The sequence below is a fragment of the Megalobrama amblycephala genome, linkage group LG15 (assembly GCF_018812025.1).
Source record: "Megalobrama amblycephala isolate DHTTF-2021 linkage group LG15, ASM1881202v1, whole genome shotgun sequence".
In the NCBI taxonomy this organism is placed as follows: domain Eukaryota; kingdom Metazoa; phylum Chordata; class Actinopteri; order Cypriniformes; family Xenocyprididae; genus Megalobrama; species Megalobrama amblycephala.
Window position 1 is genome coordinate 26,478,403 of NC_063058.1, and position 24,920 is coordinate 26,503,322.

The 24,920-nt window shown below is 35.0% G+C and overlaps 1 protein-coding gene across 6 annotated transcripts in view; it reads right to left on the bottom strand.

Moving 5' to 3' along the window:
• plxnb2b (plexin b2b) overlaps nucleotides 1-24,920 on the bottom strand; it is a 219,685-nt gene that overhangs the window by 115,552 nt on the left and 79,213 nt on the right. For 5 of the 6 annotated variants that reach the window (XM_048158974.1, XM_048158977.1, XM_048158975.1 and 2 more), the window contains one exon: nucleotides 704-859. The exons of the other annotated variant lie outside the window; for it this stretch is intronic. In XM_048158974.1, the coding sequence (XP_048014931.1) occupies nucleotides 704-743 (40 nt within the window). In that variant the 5' untranslated portion in view covers nucleotides 744-859. The remainder of the gene's footprint in view (nucleotides 1-703; nucleotides 860-24,920) is intronic. 6 annotated transcript variants of the gene reach the window in all.

Genomic DNA, 24,920 nt, shown 5'->3' on the forward strand with positions numbered 1-24,920 from the left:
AAACAGACAGATTTCACTCTCGCGAGGCGTTTTGGCAAAGCTATGCTTGTTCCTCTCGCTCAAGGCTGGTGGACTGTACCTGGGAAAACAGCTGCAGAGCCTAATCTGAGTCAGCCCTGATTCGTACAAATAAAACACAAACCCAGCACATGCAAGCTTATCAGATATTTAAAAAAAACAAATGATATGAGCAAGAATGCCTGCAACGATTTCTCATTTCCTCCGAGACCCCAGGAGTTCATCCTGAGACCCTCGCCGAGGCGGTCGAGCGGCACACGCGATCAATAAATAAAATCCCTGTGGACATCTGCTTGGACAGGTGCGCTGATTAAGATGGGCATCTCCGATACAACACCGGAGGAGGCGGCGTCACAGGGCATGAGCCAGATGGTGACGGGCGCTTCCGAATAAAGCCACCTGAGGCTGTTTGTTACATTGATTTTACCATGCAAAGCTTTAAATCTGCATGAAACCAAAGTTGAAATCGTCTTTTCCTTTTGTGAAAAGGAAATGGCTTCTTGAATGAGAAAAAATTAGATTTTGTCAATGGGGAATTGATTGGATGGTTGTAGTTTGCTATTGGTCAATCTCATGTGAGTGACAGGTTGCCCCTTTAAAAATGAATGATGTGCAAATCCATTTATAATAAATGCTAAATAAAAAATAAATCACAATGAGCAATACTACTACTTGGAAAAAGTACCTGCAGGTTGTTTGCTGTGTTGTTGAAAGGGTTGGCGCATTAATATAGAGCTCAGGTGGAGATGTGGCGTGGGGAATTTGAGTCCAGCTTGTGTTGTCTTCTGGTCCTGTTCTCTTGTCTTGTCTTTCTATTGTTTCGTCTGCTATCTCAAGATTTCTGTTGTTTAAAAAGACAAAAAATAAAAAAGTAACATATATTAGAGCTATAAGCTACACACAGGTCATCGATATCAGCTATTTTATTCAAATATACCTCACACAAGAGGTAAAAAACCTTAAGAGCAGGTTTTCAGTGAATCAAAAACATGCAGTGTGATCAGTATCAACATTATTCCTATGCCCCATGACACTTTGTGTGAATTATGGGTGTAACTTCTGTTAACAGTCAGTGAAAGTCTCGCTCTATTAATGCAATAATACGTTGTTTTTAAAAAAAAAAACTGAGTACAATGAGATGACATTATTCTACTCATAGTTCAACCATCGAACATTTAAAAGGACATTTAAAAGTGTAAAAGCATCAGCAAGTTACTTTAAATAGATCATGAATAAGTGTGATTCTTTCCACAGCAATAACGGATAATATCTGTATTATGTAACATACGTTGCCTTAATCAAAAATATTCATTACCTTCAGCACTGTGTGAAACTATTTCAAAGTGATTTCTGCCATTTTGACAGATAAATTGTTTTTACTCCTGAAAAAAAAACCTGGAAAGAGACGTTGAGGAGAAAAATGAGATTCTTTGCGCATTGCAAATATCATAAATTAAATCGGGAGAACAGGCCACAAATGTGCAGTATATGTTTTTATACTATTAGTGAAATGCAAAGGGAAAAAGCAATCAGCAACTGAAAAGAGCTCTTGCCATAGATATTCTCGTTGCATGTCACGTTATACCATTTCGTTATTCTCATGATGTCTGAAAATAAAACATGAAGGAAAATTCAGTCAAACTGACAAACGGATAAGATTTGTAGGGCAACCTTATGATTCAAAATGATTCGTTTCAGTCTTTTTGAATGGAAGTTCCCCAAACCGGAAGTGCCACCCATAATTCAAAACGCAGTAGGCTCGTCAGGAATAAGGTGGATAGTCCAATTCCCAAACATATGAATCTTATGAAACAGTTAAACAGGGATGCACAATATATGGGCAACCATATCGGTATTGGCTGATATATGTTCATTTTTAATGTTCTCGTTATCCCCCCCGATAAAAAAATTTGGCCGATATATTAAAGCTGATAATTCATGGATTATTTCCTTCAGCTGAGACGCTTCATATGCACACTGTTCACCATGATGGTTTTGAATTGCTTGAAATATAATTGAAAATCACTTCAGAAGGGAAAATACAGTTAAGGGCAACATACAGTACAAGTCTGTCATTGTTAAACTGTCAGTGTTAAAGCAAATTTTGATTTAGTCTTTAGACTAAAATGCCATTTAGTTTTAGTCATATTTTAAATTGTTTTAGTTTTATTCTAGTTTTAGTCAACTAAATATCATAAGATTAGGGCTGTCAAACGATTAATCGCGATTAATCGCATACAAAATAATAATACATACTAATTACACACAGTACTCACACATATATTAGGTAAACTCAAACTTTTATTTTGTATGCGATTAATCGCGATTAATCGGTTGACAGCCCTACATAAGATATCATAAAGTCTAAAGGGTTTAGTTAAATTGTAATGCATTAAGCATTCCTCAGATCCAATACACTGATATACATCTGATATTCTCGAAACTGTTTATGTTCGCTTAAGACAACAAACTGTACTTAATTCGCCAAAGTGCAAAAAGACATGAAAGAGAGCTCAGGGATCGACAAAGTAGTCATTGAGGTAGTTTTTGTTTATAATTTTGATTAGATTTGTAGTTTTTCTGCAATTTTAGTTAAAAGTTGTAATAATTTTTTGTGTTTGTGTCTTTTAGTTTTTGCTTTTAAATGTCTATATAGTTTTTTATTTCTGTTTTAGTTATTTTAGTACATCAGGTTAAGCTAAAGCTTGGAAACTAGATGAAATAAAATAAGCTTACATTTTTTATATATTTATTTTTTATTTCACTTAACGTTTATTTCACCATTTTTTATCGTTTTAGGTTTAGTTAACTATAATAACACTTATACTTGTAAAATATATTGAATAGTGTGTCAAATAATGTTCTTAGTCTTTCCTTCCTGTGACAGAAGATACATTAGTTTAAGTTAAATACAGTTTATTGTGTAAACAAAATAACAATAATGAACTGGAAAGTTCAGATGAAAGAGATAAAATATGCATTCTTACAACTGTCTAAATCATATTGCCATATAAACATTGTCATAATTCATCAACATTACCTCATAAGCAAACACTTGGCATAAATGTGCGCTATTCTTCAATTGCGAAGCAGTCTGAAGTGCTGCTGCTCGAGCCTTTAGAGCGCGCTGACTGGATATCTTCCCAAATCGTCCATCCTGGGAAGATATCCTGACTGGATATCTTCCCAAATCGTCCCTCTCTATCATTTTTGTCTCGTATTTATTCATTGATGAAAATTAGAGTAGATTTTAGTCATAGTTTGTGTCATAAAAAACACAATTTTATTTAGTCATCGTCTCGTTTTCGTCCGTGAAAAAATGACGTTGACGAAATTAAAGTGCCATCAAATGTTTTTTTTACAAGATGTAATATAAGTCTAAGGTGTCCACTGAATGTGTCTGTGAAGTTTCAGCTCAAAATACCCCATAGATTTTTTTTAATTAATTTTTTTAACTGCCTATTTTGGGGCATAATTTGAAATGCGCCGATTCAGGTTGCGGCCCCTTTAAATCGCGCGCTCCCCACCCCCTCCCGAGCTCTCGACTCTATCACTGCATAAACAAAGTTCACACAGCTAATATAACCCTCAAAATGGATCTTTACAAAGTGTTCGTCATGCATGCTGCATGTATGTGTCGGATTATTTGAGTATTGTATTTATTTGGATGTTTACATTTGATTCTGAATGAGTTTGATAGTGCTCCGTGGCTAACGGCTAAAGCTACACTGTTGGAGAGATTTATAAAGAATGAAGTTGTGTTTATGCATTATACAGACTGCAAGTGTTTAAAAATGAAAATAGCGACAGCTCTCTTGTCTCTGTGAATACAGTAATAAACGATGGTAACTTTAACCACATTTAACAGTACATGCTAACGAAACATTTAGAAAGACAATTTACAAATATCACTAAAAATATCATGTAATCATGGATCATGTAAGTTATTATCGCTCCATCTGCCATTTTTCGCTATTGTTCTTGCTTGCTTACCTAGTCTGATGATTCAGCTGTGCACAGATCAAGACGTTAATACTGGCTGCCCTTGTCTAATGCTTTGAACATGGGCTGGCATATGCAAATATTGGGGGTGTACACCCCGACTGTTACGTAACAGTCGGTGTTATGTTGAGATTCGCCTGTTCTTCGGAGGTCTTTTAAACAAATAAGATTTATATAAGAAGGAGGAAACAATGGAGTTTGAGACTCACTGTATGTCATTTACATGTACTGAACTCTTGTTATTCAACTATGCCAAGGTAAATTCAATTTTTAATTCTAGGGCACCTTTAACACTGCTGTCATATAGGCTACATAATATTGTAATTAGAACATTAGAATTCTGTTCTTGAGACATGGCTTTTAATAGTGAAACGTTTGTTTTTGTAATCAGGCTCTCAAAAATTATATCAAAAATTTGATTTAGATTTATCGGCCAATATATCAGTTATTGGTTTTCAAATATAAAGAATTATCAGTTATTGGTATCAGCCAAAATTTTCATATTGGTGCATCCCTACTTTTTAATGAATCAGATCCTTAACACTCTGAGGTCTAAAAACGTGCCGGCGCGTTTTGCAGGTTTTTTTTCACATTGCAGCAAAACAGACTTAAAATACTCTGTCATTTTTTGTCATAGAGACATAAGTAATACATCAATTGAAACTATAGAATATCTCCTTTTATTTGTATACACTCAGAGTAAAAACAAAATGTTGTGCTTTTTGTAAAATAAAGAAAACTAACATGATGCGTGATCTCTCATCTCCCTCTGAACGAAGTCCAATCTGATAGTTCTCAGAAAATGAAGTGTAACTTAGTGAATACTAATCACAAAAAATTCATACTTATGTCTAACAAAACGTTGAAATGTCAGGTTTTAAATCGTGCAAGTCAAATCGAAAACAAACATTCTGTGTTTATGTAATCTGTATGAAAAGAGAGCCATGTCAGAAGTCCGTGATTCAGCTCATTACCCACTAATGCGGCCACGCCCACGGAGCCAGCGCTATTCACAGGCAAATTCAGAGACAACACATGCATTCATCGTCTCAATCGTGTATTTATTGCCTTGAAAATTGTTTATCTGGATGAAAAAGCCATGGTTAGCGATCTCTGGAAGACATTCAGTAAATTCCTGTTTGTTTTCTTCTATTGATAAGTTTTAAGTGAGTTTTTGTTTCTTTAGCGCCCTCCGGCTGTAGTATGAATTGGTAAACACCATTCATGGAATATCGTCTTCTTCTTAGGTGAATTTGTGGACTAAAATGCACAGAGCGCCCTCCGGCTGCAGTATGAATTGCAAACACCAGCGCTCATAGAGATAACAATGAATATTAAATAAAAAATAACTCCTCTGTATAGAAAATTGACATAAACATATGAGAATCCTATATTTCTCCAAATGGGCATGCTTTTAAACTAAAAGCCTATATATAGAGACTCTTTGCATCACAGAAATACATTATATTTTAAAGTATAATATAAAACCATTATTTTATATTGTAATAAAATTTTTCTGTATGTTTCATATACCATGATGAGCTTGAGACATCACAGAAGTTTTTTTTCACAGCCTACCTGACTGAAAGGCCTCATTAATATGCAAGTCTTTTCAGGTCATTACTATTCAATTCTTTTGTCTTCACAGGTGAGAATGAGCCATTATTCATGGAGATTCACGCCTCCTCGCATACCGTGTTTCTTGGCAAAAAGTGTCTTACAAAAACTAAATCAGTATATTGTTATAAATGAAAGAGTAGTCAGCATAATTTTTACATAATTTTGAAGTAAAAACTCTAGTCTACAACCTTCAATACCCAAAAGTCTTGTGAACACAGATTTAATATACTTTTATTGGCCTTATATCAGTGACTTAAGTTTTTTGTTTTTTCAGTAACCACGCATAAACGTTATTCCTTCAAAAACACAAACATGTACACACATGTTCCTCACATATTATGGTAGCCTAGTTTGTGCTGAATACAGTGTAATGACACTTGTGTCATTAATATGTTTATGAACAACTGAAAAAAGCACAAATGTCAGGGCATGTCAAAACTTCTCCAGGCCCCAAATCAGCCTCAGACTCCAGAGGGTTAACAACACAATCCGTGTGGTCCGAATCCTGAATAAATGACTGTTTTTTGGGGGTTTTTTTTAGTGAATCAAACACAAACTGCAACCAGTACAGATAGATGATTTCCAAACAATCCAAACAGTGTATCCAATGTAGACAAACCAATTGGTTTCCAGCCCATGCCAGAAACAAAACACTCATTACCATATCAGAGGCTTCCTCAACTCTAGTATTCACAGTGATATGAACAGCAACAATTCAAGCTCAAGTCCTCATACTTTGGAAGTGCAGCACAGAAAAAGCATCTTCTCAACATGTCGACGACACAAACCAAACTTTTCCAGTCTCAGCTACAACTACAGTGTTCGAGGGTCAAAGCAGACGTTGTTCGCAGGCAGCCAATGAAGACCATAGACTGGAATTATACAAAACCTACATAGGTTCACGCAGGAGGTGAGACTGGAATTACTCATGACTAATTTCAGGTAGTTCAGAATTGATTTTTTTCTTTTGGGAGACAATAACTCCATTTATCTGCACTTTGATTTTTGAAACTTTGCAGACCTTTTACATTGACAAACTGCTATAACACAGCGCATGATAACTAATATATGAAAAAGCATAATGGGGCAATTTAACTATAATACAACCAGTAGACCAGAGTCAGAGCGAGACGCTCCATCTGAGGCACTTCACAGCCCTCACAGAAGGAACAGGAAGTTGGTGCGCTTTCGATCTGGTGGCGGGCCAAGCTCAAGATACCAACGGTGCGAGGAAAGCGCTCCCATGGCAACAAGATGAGATTGGTTTGCTTAGTCTCGGTCCGGTCCGCTCACGCCCTAATGTAAAGAGACAACTTGCTGGAATTAATCAGAGTGTCCGAGCGGAGGGAAAAGTCAGGTGAATTTAATTTGAAGACAAAAGACATGAAAGCCATTTCTTTCCCCCCCATCCAACACACATATAACCCAAATCTCCAGGGCTCCTCGGACACGACTCAAGCAAACGCTTTCCATCTGCACTTACACCAGACGGCAACACGCAGACATTTCTCACTGAGGAGACAGCGATTTTATACCAGAGACGGAGAGAATGTGGGTGACAGTGAGAGAATGACAGAAGACGAAAGGCGTCTTCTCGCTAGATGTTTCTTTTTCAGTTCTGCCGTCAAGACGCACGTCAGACTCCGTCAAAATCTTTCAAAGTTTAAAACAATCAAGTTTTCATGACAAAACGCCAGCTGCCACATGAATATGCTCTCTGAAGGTCATGAGTAAACCTTACTCTTATTTTACAAAACCAGGATCTTATTTAAATCTCAAACTTCCAGGTTAAACAGACGGCAACACAATTCATATTCTGAGTATTTGGTAAGTACATATTGCGTAAAACCGATTTCAAGCCTGGCCTGTACTGTAATATCATATGTATTCAGTATATTGGCTGTGATGCTAACACAGCAAAGACATTAAAATAATCAGTATTGATGTATAGACTTGCACATTTGGTTGAAGTTAATTTAATATTGTATTTCTGTTGAATCATTGATGGACCCCCTGTGGTACCGCTGCGGACCCCCTGTTGAAACCCCCCGTATTGAAACCTGTGTATTGTTTGCATTTGCATCTAGCTCCATTCATTACATTAAAAACTCTTCAGCCATGTATACCACCTCGCTTTTCTTCATCCGAAAATGTCTAACCCAAACAAATGACTCTTTTGTTAAGAACCAATTTTTGTTAGTGAATCAAACACACAGCATAAACAGTGCAGAACAAATTATTCAAAACAAATGACTCTTTCAAACTGAGTGTTGTTAGCAAGCCAAACACATACAGAGCAAACAGTGCAGAACAAATTATTGCAGAACAAATGTCTCTCTTGAACATATTATTGTTAATGATAAATCAAGCACAAACAGTGCAGACAAAATGATTCCCAGACAAATGACTCTTTTGAACCAATATTTGTTAGTGTCAGTGAACCAAACAAATACAGCACAAACAGTGGCGACCAAATGATTCCCAAACAAATGACTCTTTTGATCCAATATTTGTTAGTGTTAGTGAATCAAACACAACACAAACAGTGCAAACAAAATGATTCCCAAACAAATGACTATTTTGAACCGATCTTGTTAGTGAATCAAACACACAAACTGTGCAGACCAAATTGTTCACAAACAAACAGCTCTTTTTAACCGGTTCTTGTTAGTGAATCGACTCTTTTGAACTGAGTGCTGTTAGTGAACCAAACTCATACTGTACAACACAAACAGTGATGAACTAATTATTGCTGAACAAATGTCTCTCAAACAAATTATTGTTAATGAATCAAAACACAGCAAAAATAGTGCAGACAAATGATTCCCAAACAAATGACTCCTTTGAACCAATTGTTGTTAGTGAATCAAACACACAAACCACAAACCGTGCAGACCAAATTGTTCACGAACAAATGGCTCTTTTGAACTGGTTCTTGTTAGTGAATCAAACAATTACAGCACACACAGTGCAGAAAAATAATTATTCAAAACAAATGACTCTTTCAAACTGAGTGTTGTTAGCAAGCCAGACACATACAGAGCAAACAGTGCAGAACAAATGATTGCAGAACAAATGTCTCTCTTGAACATATTTTTGTTAATGATGAATCAAGCACAAACAGTGCAGACAAAATGATTCCCAGACAAATGATTTTTTTGAACCAGTTTTTGTTAGTGAATCAGACACACACAGCACAAACAATGCAGACCAAATTGTTCTCAAAGAAATGACTCTTTTGAACAGGTTCTTGTTAGTGAATCAAACAAAAACAGCACAAACAGTGGCGACCAAATGATTCCCAAACAAATGACTCTTTTGATCCAACATTTGTTAGTGTCAGTGAATCAAACACACACAGCACAAACAGTGCAGAACAAATGGTTCATGAACAAATGGCTCTTTTGAACCGGTTCTTAGTTAGTGAGCACAAACAGTGCAGAACAAATGTCTCTCTTGAACAAATTTTTGTTAATGATGAATCAAACACACAAACAACACCACAAACAGTGCAAACAAAATGATTCTCAAACAAATGACTCTTCTGAACCAGTTTTTGTTAGTGAATCAAACACACAAACCACAAACTCTGCAGACCAAATTGTTCACAAACAAATGTCTCTCAAACAAATTTTTGTTAATGAATCAAAACAGCAAAAAAGAGTGCAGACAAAATGATTCCCAAACAAATGACTCTTTTGAACCAATATCTGTTAGTGTCAATGAATCAAACACACACAGCACAAACAGTGCACACCACCTGGTTCACTGAACAAATGGCTATTTTGAACAGGTTCTTGTTAGTGAATCAAACAAATACAGCACAAAAAGTTGCTTCGTCTCAATTTGAAGGCTTCGTCCTCCAGAGGTCGCATCTGAAGGCTGCATACGTAATCGAGTCGGTCTCATTTAAGAAAATAACCATTAGTTTGCAAAGTAAGAACGAAATTACAGTATTTTACACCTCACAAGGAATAAGATTCAATTTTATTATGGTTACTTTTCTTAAATAAGACATCCTTGATGACGTATGCAGCCTTCAAATGTGACCTCAGGAGGACGCAGCCTTCGAAATGAGACAAAGCTAGTGCCTACCAAATGATTCCCAACCAAATGACTCTTTTGTTAGTGTCAGTGAATCAAACACACAGCACAAACATTGCAGACCAAATTGTTCACCAACAAATGACTCTTTTGAACTGGTTCTTATTAGTGAATCAAACAAATGCAGCACAAACCATTCAGACCAAATGATTCATAAACCAATGACTCTTTCGAACTGAGTGCTGTTAGTGAACCAAACACATACAACACAAAAACAACTGTTAAGGAAATGGAATCCATTGGAATCCTTTAGAGTACTAGTTTTCAACATGCCATGATTTGGGAAGCACTAATCTTGTATATTATTTGTATATGAATTGGGATTCAGCTGCAGTTGTGCACCTGAGTTGGAGAAGCGTGTTAGTGTCTGTACGAGTAAAGCCAGAGATCAAGCAAGACAGATGTTTCCCTCAAACAGCGTTCCTGCTCGGTTTGCTCTGAAATTGCCCACATAAAGACAGTTCAGGTCTCAGAAGAGAACACAAGACATAAAAAAGCAGATTGTGGACAGTTTCTTGTTTGTTTGGCTTTACCTGAGGAATCACTGGCCAACACCGAAGGTTTGAACAGAGAAACATGCGCTGGCAGAAAGATACAAATCCCTCTATGAGCAAATTCATGAAATCTTCACCACAACAGAAAACAACACTCTGGTAACACTTCTTATCAAGCTTGTAAACAGAGTCTAAAATTAACTTTACAACAACTGAAATACAGAAATTTTAATCAACTATATTTTATAATATTATAATATAATATATTTTACATATCTAAAATATATTTAATATTTTAATAATAGTCAGTAAATTTTCTCAGTTCACCTTACCTTGAAAAGTAGTTATATTGAAAATATTGCAAAAAATAGTTAATAGGTAATTTTAAAATAAATAAATAAATAAATAAATACATGCATTTTCCTTTAATTAAAAATAAATAATTAATGAATTAAATTAAAAATTAAATAAAAAATTATTAAATATTAATATAAATAAAACAAAATAATATAATATAAATAATATATTAATATAAAGATTAATAATGTTAATAAAAGTATCAATAAATTAATAATATTATTATAAATTAAATAATTATAAAATAAATATTAAGAAATATTAAGAATAAATATAAAATAGAATAATTTAATTAATTATTACATTTATTTATTTATTTATTACATTTTTATAAATAAAATAAATAATTTAAATTTATTTCTATTGTTATTGCATTTAATATAATTTATAAATATAAGGAATTAATAAAAAATAAAATATATATTAATTTATTTCAATTATTATTAATTAATTATACATTTTATATTTATTGACTTTAAAAAAAATATTCAATAACATTTATTATTACTAATAAATATGAGAAATAAATATAAAATAAAATAATTCATTTTTTATATTTTAGTAAAAGTTGTTCATTTTACTAGTAGTTTAAGTGCATGTATTTTTTATTTATTTTTATTTTTATTTTTGGATGGACTTTCTTTACTCAAAATTGATAGTCCTGATCTAGAATGAGAATAAAACAGAACAAAGCTATTTGAAAAACAGCAAAATTAAATGATAAAATTCTCATTAATAAGGTTCACACTTCACAGACTTATTGAAAAGTTTCTCAAATGACATTACAGTGCAAAGATCTTCAATCGTCTTTAACCAGCACTGCCTAATTGAATGTCGAATCTAAACGCACTAGATGAAATATGTATATTTATGGAACAAACGTTGAGCCGTATGTCAGGACTGAAATCCAGCAGATGGTTCATGTTCTTTCACAGTTATACAAGCAGCAGAAAGACTCACTCGCTGCTTCCATAGTTTGTGTGAGAATGTGTGTGTGCAAAGAAACAAATCCTGAGAGGAATGTTCAGCGAGCGTTTCTGTTTTATTCCAGCCCGTCGGTCAGGATATCTCCTGCACGAAATGCACCCAGACCCCCCTGCGGCCTCGGATGGGATGGAATCTCTGATCACTTCCACGCGGGAGTCGTCAAGTTCCCCAGATGCGGCCCTGGAGGTGACGTCTGGCGGCCTCTCTTACTCCTTTATTGAGCAGGAAGAGTAACGTCTTTTCTGCTACAAAGCAGGCTGAAGTCCAAAGTCAGTCAAAACACTACAGCAGCTACTTCCTGCCAACAAACGTCTGGCTATAACTGGAAACACACTCGCTCTGAGGCTCCGTCAGCTGATGCGGGTCTCGTCGAGGACAAGAGTTCACTGAGAGTGCAGGAGAGAGACTCGAATAATTAGTGGAGTTTGCTACGGCTCATACAAAAGAGGTAGTGATCTGAACACACTCCTGACACTCGCTGTGATTCCTGTCGTACATTACTTCAGAGCCAATCATTAACATACAAACATTATTACAAACTATTATTATTATCATCTTTATTATTATTAATAATAATAATAATAAATATTTATATATTTTTTATTAATAGTTACCATAAATTATTAGTATTATTTGTTTATATATTTTACTATTACTATTATTTAACAGATAAATATATTCATATATTATTATTATTATCATCATTATTATTATTAATAATAACAATAATAGTTATTTATATATATTATTAATAGTTATTGTTATTTATTAGTATTATTTCTTTGTTCATTTATTTGTATAAATAAATTTATTATTAATTTTGGATATTTATTTATTTGTTTATTTACACTTTTACTATTACTACTATTTAACAGATAAATATAGACATATTGTAATAATAATAATATTATTATTATTATTACATAAATAAATATTTGTATTATTAGTTTACTTTTCGAAATATATATATATATATATATATATATATATATATATATATATATATATATATATATATATATATATATATATATATAGTAGTAATAATTAAAATAAATAGATATTTTTATTATTAGTCTATTTTTTGGATATTTTGTTAATTACTATAACCATTATTTAACAGATAAATACATAAACATTATTATTATTATTATTATTATTATTATTATTATTATTATAATTGTAGTAATTATCAAAATAAATAAATAAAAATATTATTAATTTACTTTTGGATACATTATTTTTATTATTTATTTATTTATTTTGTTACTATTACCATTATATATATATATATATATATATATATATATATATATATATATATATATATATATATATATATATATATATATATATAGTGTAGTAGTAGTAATTATTAAAAAAAATATTTTTATTATTAGTCTACTTTTGGATATTTATTTAGCTAGTTACTTACTCTATAACCATTATTTACCAGATAAATACATATATTATTGTTGTAATAATACTACTTATAATAACAATAATAATAATTATTATTATTAATATTATAATATATAATATTATAATATTATATTATAATATTATATAATATTATATTATATTATAATATTATAATAATAATTATTATTTATTATTATTGTAGTAACTATTAAAATAAAAAATAAAAAAAAATATTGTTATTAGTTTACTTTTGGATATTTATTATTATTCATTTGTTTATTTATTTTGTTCCTATTACTATTATTTAAGACCTATATTTACTTATATACTATTATTTATTACTATTATATACATACACAAACATATATTACTGTTATAATAATAGTAGTAGTTATTATTATTGTCATCATCATCATTATTATTTGTTAATTTTTGTTTATATTTTTATAATATATAGTGTTAAAATTAATTAATTCTCTCTAATGACTTCAGAACCAATCATTACCAAAAGGAATTAAATAAATTCACTTTTGTGAAGGCAAACTGCAAGAAAAATGTGCAAAATTTAATTAAAATTCATAATTATGTGCATATAATTCAGCCACATGAGTGAAAAGTGTGTGTTTGTGCTGAATCTGATCCATATTTAACTCTGCGGACGCGGCGGGCACAGACTGCACGCATGAGCTCTTTCTGTTCCGCCGCGCCTGACCTTGCCAACGATCCCTGGAGATGAGCGACGGACGCCAGCGGTCTGCCAAACGGGCGTGGCCTTCGCTACCCAGCATCCCTTTCACGCCTAAAACAAACCATAGCGGGCAGAGCAAGAGAGATGCAACAGATGCACACTTCACAAACATCCACGGTCCTGAACGCAAGCGGATAAATAAACAAACTGAACGCTGGGGCTGTAAGAGCGGGCAGAGAGAAATCAGCGCTCGCTGGCACTCCACAGATCAGACAGCTGGCACCGATACCCTCCACAACCCTGGCAAATACCGCCCCCTTCTCAAGAGACCATGGCCGAGAGAGAGAGAGAGAGAGAGAGAGAGAGAGAGAGAGAGGAAGTAGATAACATTTCTGTGTCTCTCAGCTCCAAGTCTAATTAACACTCAAGCGCACACAAGTCGGGCTAAAAGTGTGTGTGTGCATGTAGGAGGTGACTGTCGGAGAGATCTGCGGATGAGAGCAGCCTCGTCTGGAGGTGAGACAGTCTGGCGGGTGATAAAGATGGATGAGGGGACGGACAGAGCCAAGACAACGCAGAGTCGGCCAATCGGGTCGCAGGCGCACATGGCCATTTCTATTTCTCACACGCGCTCATTTTCTGTTGACATATCAAATATTTGTCTTACCGTTTCATTTCTTCGCCCTGCTAATTATTAATGAACTGCAGGTTGCGCTAATTGCTTCATCACTTAAAGAAAATGATCTCTCATGAATGCTGGATTAATGACTATTGCCGTTTTGGCAAATTTATAGTGAAATATGAGCTTGAACACGCAGTTTATAAAACTATCAAAAGTGACTCCAAAATATGTAAATACATAAAAATGTAATGTTTCTGGGAAACTATGTGAAATATGAGCAATGTAGAGCTTCAACAAGCAGCATTAATCGGTTTAAAAAAAGAAAAATGCACTTCCAACTATCTGACACAAGTAAATAGCTACATGAAAATATGTAAATATAAAATACTTTTGGCAAAATTATATAAAAAACAAACTAGCTGGAGCTTTAATGGGCAGGTTTAGTCATTTCTAAAATATGAAACACTTTTCAACTATTAGAAGTGACTCAACTAACATTTAAGAATATGCAAAAAGAAAAAAAAAAAAATTTGAGAGTCTTTTGGAAAAATTAGTATGTAATATGAGCTAGCTAGAGTGTTATTCCATTTATAAAATATTAGCAAACCAATCCAACTACAAAATGTGACTCAAAGTAAGAAAAAAAAAATGTTGTTCCACACTTCGGAACAAAAATAAGATATTTTTGATAAAAATCCAATGGCTCAGTGAGGCCTGCATTGGAAGCAAGTTCATTTACACTTTCAAACACCCAGAAAGCTACTAAAGACATATTTAAAACAGTTCATGTGACTACAGTGGTTCAACCTTAATGTTATGAAGCGACAAGAATTTTTTTTTTTTTTTTTTTTTTTGTCGCGCAAAAAATAAAGACTTTATTCAACAATATCTAGTGATGGGCAATTTCAAAACACTGCTTCATGAAGTTTCAAAGTTTTACTAATCTTTTGTTTCAAATCAGTGGTTTGGAGCACGTATCAAACTGCCAAAGTCACGTGATTTCAGTAAACAAGGCTTCGTTACGTGACAAGCGTTTCGAAATTTCGTTTGATTCACGCTCTGAACCACTGATTCGAAACAAAAGATTTGTGAAGCTTCATAAAGCAGTGTTTTGAAATCGCCCATCACTAGATATTGTTGAATAAAGTCCTTATTTTGGCGCACAAAAAGTATTCTCATCACTTCATAACATGTATGCATATATTGCCTCAGAATTTGCGTCTGAATAGCGCTGGCTCTGTGGGCGTGGCCGAATTAGCGGAAAATGAGCTGAATCACGGACATCTGACATGTGTCTCTTTTCATACAGATTACATAAACAGAGAATATTTGTTTTCGATTTGACTTACACGATTTAAAACCTGACATTTCAACGTTTCTTTAGACATAAGTCTCATTTTTGTGTCATTAGTATTCACTAAGTTACAGTTCATTTTCTGAGAACTATCAGATTGGACTTTGTTCAGAGGGAGAGGAGAGATCACGCATCATGTTAGTTTTCTTTATTTTGCAAAAAGCACAACATTTTGTTTTTACTCTGAGTGTACACAAATAAAAGAAGATATTCTATAGTTTCAATTGATACATTACTTCTGTCTCTATAACAAAAAATGACAGAGTATTTTAAGTCTGTTTTGCTGCAATGTGAAAAAAATCCTGCAAAACGCGCCGGCGCGTTTCCCGACTCCAGAGAGTTAAGTTTGAACCACTGTAGTCACATGAACTGTTTTAAATATGTCTTTAGTAGCTTTCTGGGCATTGAAAGTGTTAATTATCTTGCTGTCAGTGAAGTCCTCACAGAGCCATCGCATTTCATCAAAAATATCTTGAAGATGAGCAAAGGTCTTACGGGTGTGGAACGACATGAGGGTGAGTAATTAATGACAGAATTTTCATTTTTGGGTGAACTAACCCTTTAATATATAAAAATATATAACTATAACTATGATTTTTTTAAGCATTTAAGCCCTTCCAACTGGGAAACAAGTCAATTCACTTTTGATAGTTGGGGAAAAGAATAAAAACATACATAAATACCTGAAAATAGCTACATCTAAATGTCTTTTGGCAAAATTATATGAAAAACAAACTAGCTAGGGCTTTAATGGGCATATTTAGTAATTTCTAAAATATTAATAATCACTTTCAACTATTAGAAGTGACAACTAATGTTTAAAAAAATGCAGAAACATAGTATCATTCAGTATCTTTCGGAAAAATCTATTATGATATATGAGCTAGCTAGAGTGTTATTTTGCATATAAAACATTAGCAAACTAATCCAACTATAAAATGTGACTCAATGTAATATATGAAAATACATAAATCTAACAGATTTTTCTTTCTTTTTTTTTAATTATCAGCTAAAACATTTAAATCCTTCCAACTGTGAATTGAGTCGAATCACTTTTAAAAGTTGGGGGAAAGCATCAAAAATATGTAAATAAGTGAAAATATGTAAAATCAACCAGTTTTGGGCAAAATTATCATAAAATATAAGCTAGCTAAAGCTTCAATGAGCAGCAGTTGGTCTCTAAAACATTAACAAAGTTTAAAAAATGACCAACTGATTAGAAGTATATTATATATACACACACACACACACACACACACACACAAAGCCTTTACATCAAAAGGTTTGAAAAATAAATTCAATCAAATGAGTTCACACATGCCATGTGCACTAAAGGACATTCTGGTCTGGGCATGACGGGACGCAGAAATCATCCAGATCCCAAGATGCCATGCGATGAGATCACACGGCTTCTGTCATTTCTTTCAAAGCTCGTTTTTTCCTGGAGGTTTTACATAATGTTGGTGTCCGCAGTGGGTTCTGCCACCTCTATCATTTAGACCCAGGCTGCCTGGAGATCTACGACATCACCATTAGACTGTGAGCCAATTAATTTCATCTCTTCTCCAACATTCAGATATGAAAGCGCTGTCATCAGGAGAAGGGAGCCACGATTTTTACATCTCGCCACATTCCAGCGTCTGCCCCCAAAAAATGCAATTACACGGCTGCGAGAGTGCAAGGAAGAGGAGAGAGAGAAAGGAAGGGCGAGCCAATGGCGGCCTGGTTTCTGCTCTGTTAATGGCTAAGTTGTTTTCAGGCTCTCTCCATCATCTGAGAGGAATAGCCCGGCTCTACTGCAACTTCAAAGCAACGGACAACAGTCTCTCCATTTCTGCAGCTGATTGCTGAACATCCAAACACACACACACACACACACACACGCACACACACTGCAATCTAGATTTTTGGAGTACATATACACATAAAAAGGCCACATACTTCATTTTAATTTTATTTTCTTCCCCTCAAGTCAACTTATAATATTCAAAGTTTCTTGGACCAAAAGAAGTCATAATTTAGTTAAAGGTGCCCTAGAATCAAAAATTGAATTTACCTTGGCATAGTTGAATAACAAGAGTTCAGTACATGGAAAAGACATACGTTGAGTTTCAAACTCCATTGCTTCCTCCTTCTTATATAAATCTCATTTGTTTAAAAGACCTCAGAAGAACAGGCGAATCTCAACATAACACCGACTGTTACGTAACAGTCGGGATCATTAATATGTATGACCCCAATATTTGCATATGCCATTCCATGTTCAAGGCATTAGACAAGGGCAGCCAGTATTAACGTCTGGATCTGTGCACAGCTGAATCATCAGACTAGGTAAGCAAGCAAGGACAACAGCGAAAAATGGCAGATGGAGCAATAATAACTGACATGATCCATGATATCATGATATTTTTAGTGATATTTGTAAATTGTTTTTCTAAATGTTTCGTTAGCATGTTGCTAATGTACTGTTAAATGTGGTTAAAGTTACCATTGTTTCTTACTGTATTCACAGAGACAAGAGAGCCGTCACTATTTTCATTATTAAACACTTGCAGTCTGTATAATTCATAAACACAACTTCATTCTTTATAAATCTCTCCAACAGTGTAGCATTAGCCGTTAGCGACAGAGCATATAGCCTCAAACTCATTCAGAATCAAATGTAAACATCCAAATAAATACTATACTCACATGAATCGATGCATGCATGCAGCATGAATGACGAACATCTTGTAAAGATCCATTTGAGTGTTATATTAGCTGTGTGAACTTTGTTTATGCGCTGTATAACTGCACTTATAGTCGAGAGCTCGGGAGGGCAGGGAGCGAGAGATTTAAAGGGGCTGCGCAGCCTGAATCGGTGCATAGTTAATGATGCCCCAAAATAGGCAGTTAAAAAAATTAATTTAAAAAAATCTATGGGGTATTTTGAGCTGAAACTTCACAGACACATTCAGGGGACACCTTAGACTTATATTACATCTTTTGAAAAGACGTTCTACGGCATCTTTAATTTAGTGGTGTTTGCCAAGTTAAGCATTACTATTGAAATTCCTCATAAAGGTTATATGTATAAATCTTTGCCATGTTTCTCATTCTGCACTGTTTGAGTTACACACATGAACAGTATTTCAAAGCGTATTGCTTGTTGATGAGAAGTGTGCTTTTTTAAAAACAGTCTTTGTGGTCCATATTGACATGAATCACACAATTGCTGCAGATTTGTTGGCGGCACATCCATGATCCCAAAGGGGCTTCATTGGATTGAGATCTGGTGACTGCGGAGGCCATTTGAGTATATTGAACTCACTGTCATGTTCAAGAAACCGGTTTGAGATGATTTGATCTTTGCGACATGGCGCGTTATACAGCTGGAAGTAGCCAACAGAAGATGAGTACACTGTGGTTATAAATGGATGAACATGGTCAGCAACAATACTCAGGTGGGCTGTGGCATTGATGTTCAGTTGGTACTAAAGGGCCCAAAGTGTGCCAAGAAAATACCCTCCACACCATTACAGCACCAATGGCAGCCTGAACCGCTGAAACAAGGCAGGATGGATCCATGATCGTTTATGCCAAATTCTGACCCTACCATCTGAATGTTGCAGCAGAAATCATGACTCATCAGACTAGGCAACGTTTTTCAAATCTTCTATTGTCCGGTTTGGAGAGCGCGTGTGAATTGTAGCCTCAGTGTCACCGTTGTGTCTTCTGCTGCTGTAGTCCATCTGCTTCAAGATTTGGTGTGTTTTGAGTTCAGAGATGCTCTTCTAAACCTCGGGTGTAACGAGTGCTTATTTGAGTTAAAGGGATAGTTCTCGCGTATATCTCAATGAGTTGGACATAGTGGTGTACAAACCAATCGTTTCGTGTCTTAGGACATCAATGTGTCGTCACGAGCCGCAGGGTTTAATTTGGATTTGTCTGTGCATGTTTTTTTTGACTCTTATAGATGGAGTTACCATTGACATGCATTATACGGGTGACACACGGCAATGGTTGGAGTTAAAAATCATCATTTGTGTTCTACTGAAGAAACAAAGTCACCCACATCTTGGATGTCCTGGGGGTAAGCAGATAAACATCAAATTTTCATTTTTAGCAAACCAATCCAACTACAAAATGTGACTCAAAGTAAGAAAAAAAAAATGTTGTTCCACACTTCGGAACAAAAATTAAGATATTTTTGATAAAAATCCAATGGCTCAGTGAGGCCTGCATTGGAAGCAAGTTCATTTATAGTTCATCGAACTCGAACCAGTGCTCCTCTGGCATTAACAAGGCATTTTCGCCAACAGAACTGCCGCTCACTGGATATTTTCTCTTTTTCTGACAATTCTCTAGAGATGGTTATGTGTAAAAATCCCAGTTGATCAGCAGTTTCTAAAATACTCTGACACCAACAACCGTGCCACGTTCAAAGTCACTTAAATCACCTCTCTTCCTCATTCTGATGCTCAGTTTGAACTTCTGCAGATCGTCTTGACCATGTCTACATGTCTATATGCATTGAGTTTCTGCCATGAAAACATACAGTCAGACGACGAATTCAGTCAGTCACATGCGATCCACACTCCAATCCACAAGGGGGCGCGCATGGTAATGCAACGCTGTTTGCTAACCGCAACAAGGAAAAAGCACAGAAAAACAACAGAATATCTATGTATAGATATGAAGAGTTTGGTTCCAAAACGCTATATATCCATTATGATTAATTATTAGTAAAAATGTGTTTTGTTTTTTTTTTACCAAGAATGTGGCCAGATGAAAACCACTTTTTTCTGTTTCAATCTTTAACACAGCATCTTATGGTTATAAAAACATTAAAAAATGCAAATCTAAATTTAGATTTTTACAGCTTAATTATAAAAATGGGTTGTTGTTTTTTCCCCAAAATGCAATAAATCCATCAATATAAAAGTTATTTTTCATATTGAAAATACACAACAAAGTAAGTTGATTCATACATATGACAGGCTCTGAACTTTGTCAATACTGATCTTAAATACAGGCATTCGACTAAAAATACATTGAGTCATCGCTCCCAAAATGAATTCAACGAGTCATCTTGTTAATGTTATAAATTAATTATTTCTCCATTTGTCATTACGATTAAAGAGTATCTGGCGCCACCGCACGGTTAAAATAAACACATTTGCCGAGTACATTGGTATTAAAAATGGCTTTTAAAAACTGTTCATGACAGAATTTTGATGCTGTCATGGAACAAGCAACAGCCAGCATTTTTCCTCCTCCCGACTCGAGTGCCTCATCTTCTTAATCTCCTCACGTAAATGATTACATTTCGATGACTTACGTTTCTTCCCCACCACAGGTTCATCAGTGCCGTCAAAATTATTCATTTTTCTGTTTTTGTTGATCACAAAGTTCAAAGTAGATAAGGACAACTAGTTGTCCACTATTACTGTTTTCAGTGCATGGAATGGTGCACTGTGATTGGTTGAGCAGATATATCGCATTCTGCAGAGAAGGGAGACTAGCGTTTGTCGCGTTTTGGAAAGAAAGGGAGAAAACATGACAGAATAACATGACAGATATTGCATTTTGCGCAAAATTAATAAATGACTTTTCAATACTGACCAGATACAATACTGATTTTGGCAGAAACTCAATAAAAAAAAAAAAAGGCGTTTATCGCGTTTTGGAACCAAACTCTTCATATGTTTACATATAATCTCTCAACCAGTGTTTCAACCGTGGAAAGACATCAATAAAACAGCTTGAGAATAATCTCTCACGAAGCATTACATTTACCTCAGGCAAGTCACTTAGTGTCCACAACATGTTAGTTCACTAGAGTTAACTGTTAACTAGTTTCTGTTCATTAGTTTAGTTCATTAGTTAACTGTTTCTAATGGATACTAAACAGATGTACTATACAAAATATTAATAGGAGATGGTTTGTGATGCCAAAAAATAAATAAATAAATAAATAAACATTTCCATGATGTGTCCTTTTAAAGCAACACACAGGCTCATCTCTGCTTCATTTCTTCATCTAATCAGGACGCTTGACTGACTTTAATAGGTTTTAAGAGTGAATCTGACAGCACAGCGCACAAAGAAGACTGACCACTGCTGCCTCCTTCCATCCTAAGGAGCTTATCGAAGAAAAACACATTAAAAATGCAAGTTCTAACACGTCTGACACGGGGTCAGCGAGGCTGAGAGTCACGAGCTGTTATCAGGACATGTGTGTCAGGGTGCCAGATTATTATGGAGATTTTTTTTTTTTTTTTAGCCACTGGCTGATAGAAACACAAACGTCACAGCAGTCATTCTAATTTGTTTGAATGTATTTTACTTATAATGTCCATGTTGCTTACATGGAAAATTACAAATATATTAATAATGAAATATTGTATTTATTAAATTATAAATATTATTTAAAAATAATTTTTAAACTCCCATGTTTCATTGCTCATTAATTGACTTCATTGCTTGTATATGGACATTTTTCTTACAAAAACGCATTGCGTTTTTCTTACAAAAATGCTTCAAAAAGGCCTTTATTAACCCCCTGGAGTCATATGGGTTATTATTTATATTGGATGGATGAATTTCTTGGGCTTCAAAATGTGGCCCCCACTTCACTACCATTATCAAGCTTGGAGGAGCAAGGATATTTTTAAATATATCTCCGATTGGGTTTGTCTGAGAGAAGATAGTCATATACACCTAGGATGGCTTGAGGGTGAGTAAATCATGGCATAATTTCAATTTTTGGGTGAACTATCCCTTTAATAACATGTTTTTACTCCAAACTCACTTCATAATGTCAGTTGATAAGGCACACAACATATTTCATAGTATTCTATACAGTGATAAAGGCTATGTCGATATTATAAATATACTTTATTATCATAAAAAAATTACCAGAGAAGGCTTGAAGAACTCATATAATCATATATTATCACAGTCGTGTGTTTATTAGTAATGTTTAATCAATCAAAGCGTTTTAATCATCTGTTTATTTAGCTACAGCGATATCATGACGCCCATAGAGATTTCCTGGAAGGATGCGTGTTATCTTACTTCTGCAAGAGAGCGCCCTCTGGCTTTCAAAAGGAGCAGCATTTAGAGCCGCGCTTCACTGCCAAATCGCGATTTCAGCTCATTTCCAATTAATCGTGCAGCCCTAGTCTGAATGCACCTTCAGACAGAATGTTCACTGATGCATTTTGCACACAAAAACGACAAAAGCTTTCTACTTTGAGACTAAACTGTGAGGTGGACTACCTCACTCAAATCTGGCCTTCCTTCAGAAGCTGAAGTTCGTAAAAAACTGCAGGCTTTGCGTCTCCATGGACAGGTCAGGGAGAAGCTCCAGGGATGCCTGCGAAACGCCTGCCCGGCAGGAGCGCGTGTCTCTGGGGTGCTTAAACAGGACTGTAAGATAACAAATCCTTTCTTTTGGAGTCTGCAGCCGGAATCCTCAAAACGAGATTCACCCACGGTTCTCTGCTCACAAAAGAAAGGACAGACGCTCACTAATAAAAGACTGAATTTAACAAACAGATGCAGGAGTTCACCTTCACAGCACTGGCACCAGAGGAGACAAAATACTTCAATCAACAGCTCTCTTCCAGTGACCTCCGCGAGCCGCGGTATTATTTCACACTGCCATATCCATTACAGACACGCAGGACGCTGTGAGAGAGAATGTATTTCCCTTTGAGAGCTGACGGATAGTGTTTTTACAGGGTTCATATACACAGAAGGCATTTTATGGATGAGGTCTGGGGCGAAAAGACCTTCGGCGGTGGTTTCCGCTGTGCGGCCCTCCGTTGGTCCGTAAGATCGGTTTCCACCCTGTCACTGCACTTCAAGTTCAATTCTGCCACCAGACCTCTATAAAAACAGACAGTTTTCTTGATTAAGTCACATAATACAAGTGAAAACATCACAACTACTCGAAAAAATAAGATTTTTAAAATGTTATGCACACCAAGGTTTTCTTGGCAAGCATACTTTGAATGTCGCGATCCTATCGGACTTATGATAGCAACCTGAATCGTAACAAAGCACTGTTCGCCAGAGGAGAACTGGCCCCCCGACTAAGCCTGGTTTCTCCCAAGGTTTTTTTTTTCTTCTCCATTTTAACACCTATTTGCCACTTGTTTGCCACCTGATGTCACCTGTTGGAGTTTGGGTTTCTTGCCGCTCTCGCCTTTGGCTTGCTTAGTTGGGGACACTTGACATTTGATAATCAACAGTGCTTTGATCTGCCTGCATTGACACTATTCTTTAAGAAATTATATACCAGTTATCAATGTAAACTGCTTTGACACAATCTGCATTGTAAAAAGCACTATATAAATAAAGGTGACTTGACTTGACCTGACCAAGGCTGCATTTATTTCATCCAAAAAAAAAAAAAAAAAAAATGTAGCATTACATTTACCTCAGGCAAGTCATTTAGTGTCCACAACATGTTAGTTCACTAGAGAAATAAACTGAAAAGTGAAAGTAATTGCCACTTGGTTTGATATTTTGTTATATAATCCATATACATTTATACATTTTGGCACAGATTTATTCCTGGGGCGACTCTATATAAACGATATGAAATATTAAGTCAGAAAATAAAAGTTTACATATCACAACATCCATCGGCACTACTAAAACAAATCTAGTCCTGTCTTCTCAGGGAGAAAAACACGGAGGATTCTTTGCTTCTAGTTATCATTCATGTCTGCACATTGAAATCTTTAGAAGAAAAAAAAAAAAAAAATCAAATAGCATCTAATATAATCACCCCTTTAAAAAGTCAATTTCAGCCGTTTTCCACTGTGCGGCTCTGTACTGTCCATAAAATCCTTTTCAACTCTGTCACTGCATTCGTTTACTGCATATCAATCGTGTTTCTGCCACAAGACCTCATTATTAAGTCACAAATAAAAGTTTAAACATCATAACTATCATTGCCACTCAAAGAAAACTAATTAAATAGCATCTCAAAGTCACCTCACTTAAAAAGTCATTTTCAGCAGCGTTTCCACTGTGATGCTTTTTTACCCTGTTACTGCATCTGTTTACCTGTTTATTCATGCATAAATCCGTGACAAAACATTGTTAAAAACAGACAGTTTTCTTTTAAATCACTCTATTTACATACCATGACAACTATCAGCGCCACTAGAAGAAAAAGTAACATTAAAAACCTTCCCGCTGCTCAGGGAGAGAGAAACAGAGGACTGTTTGTCTTGTTGGCTTCTATTTGTCATC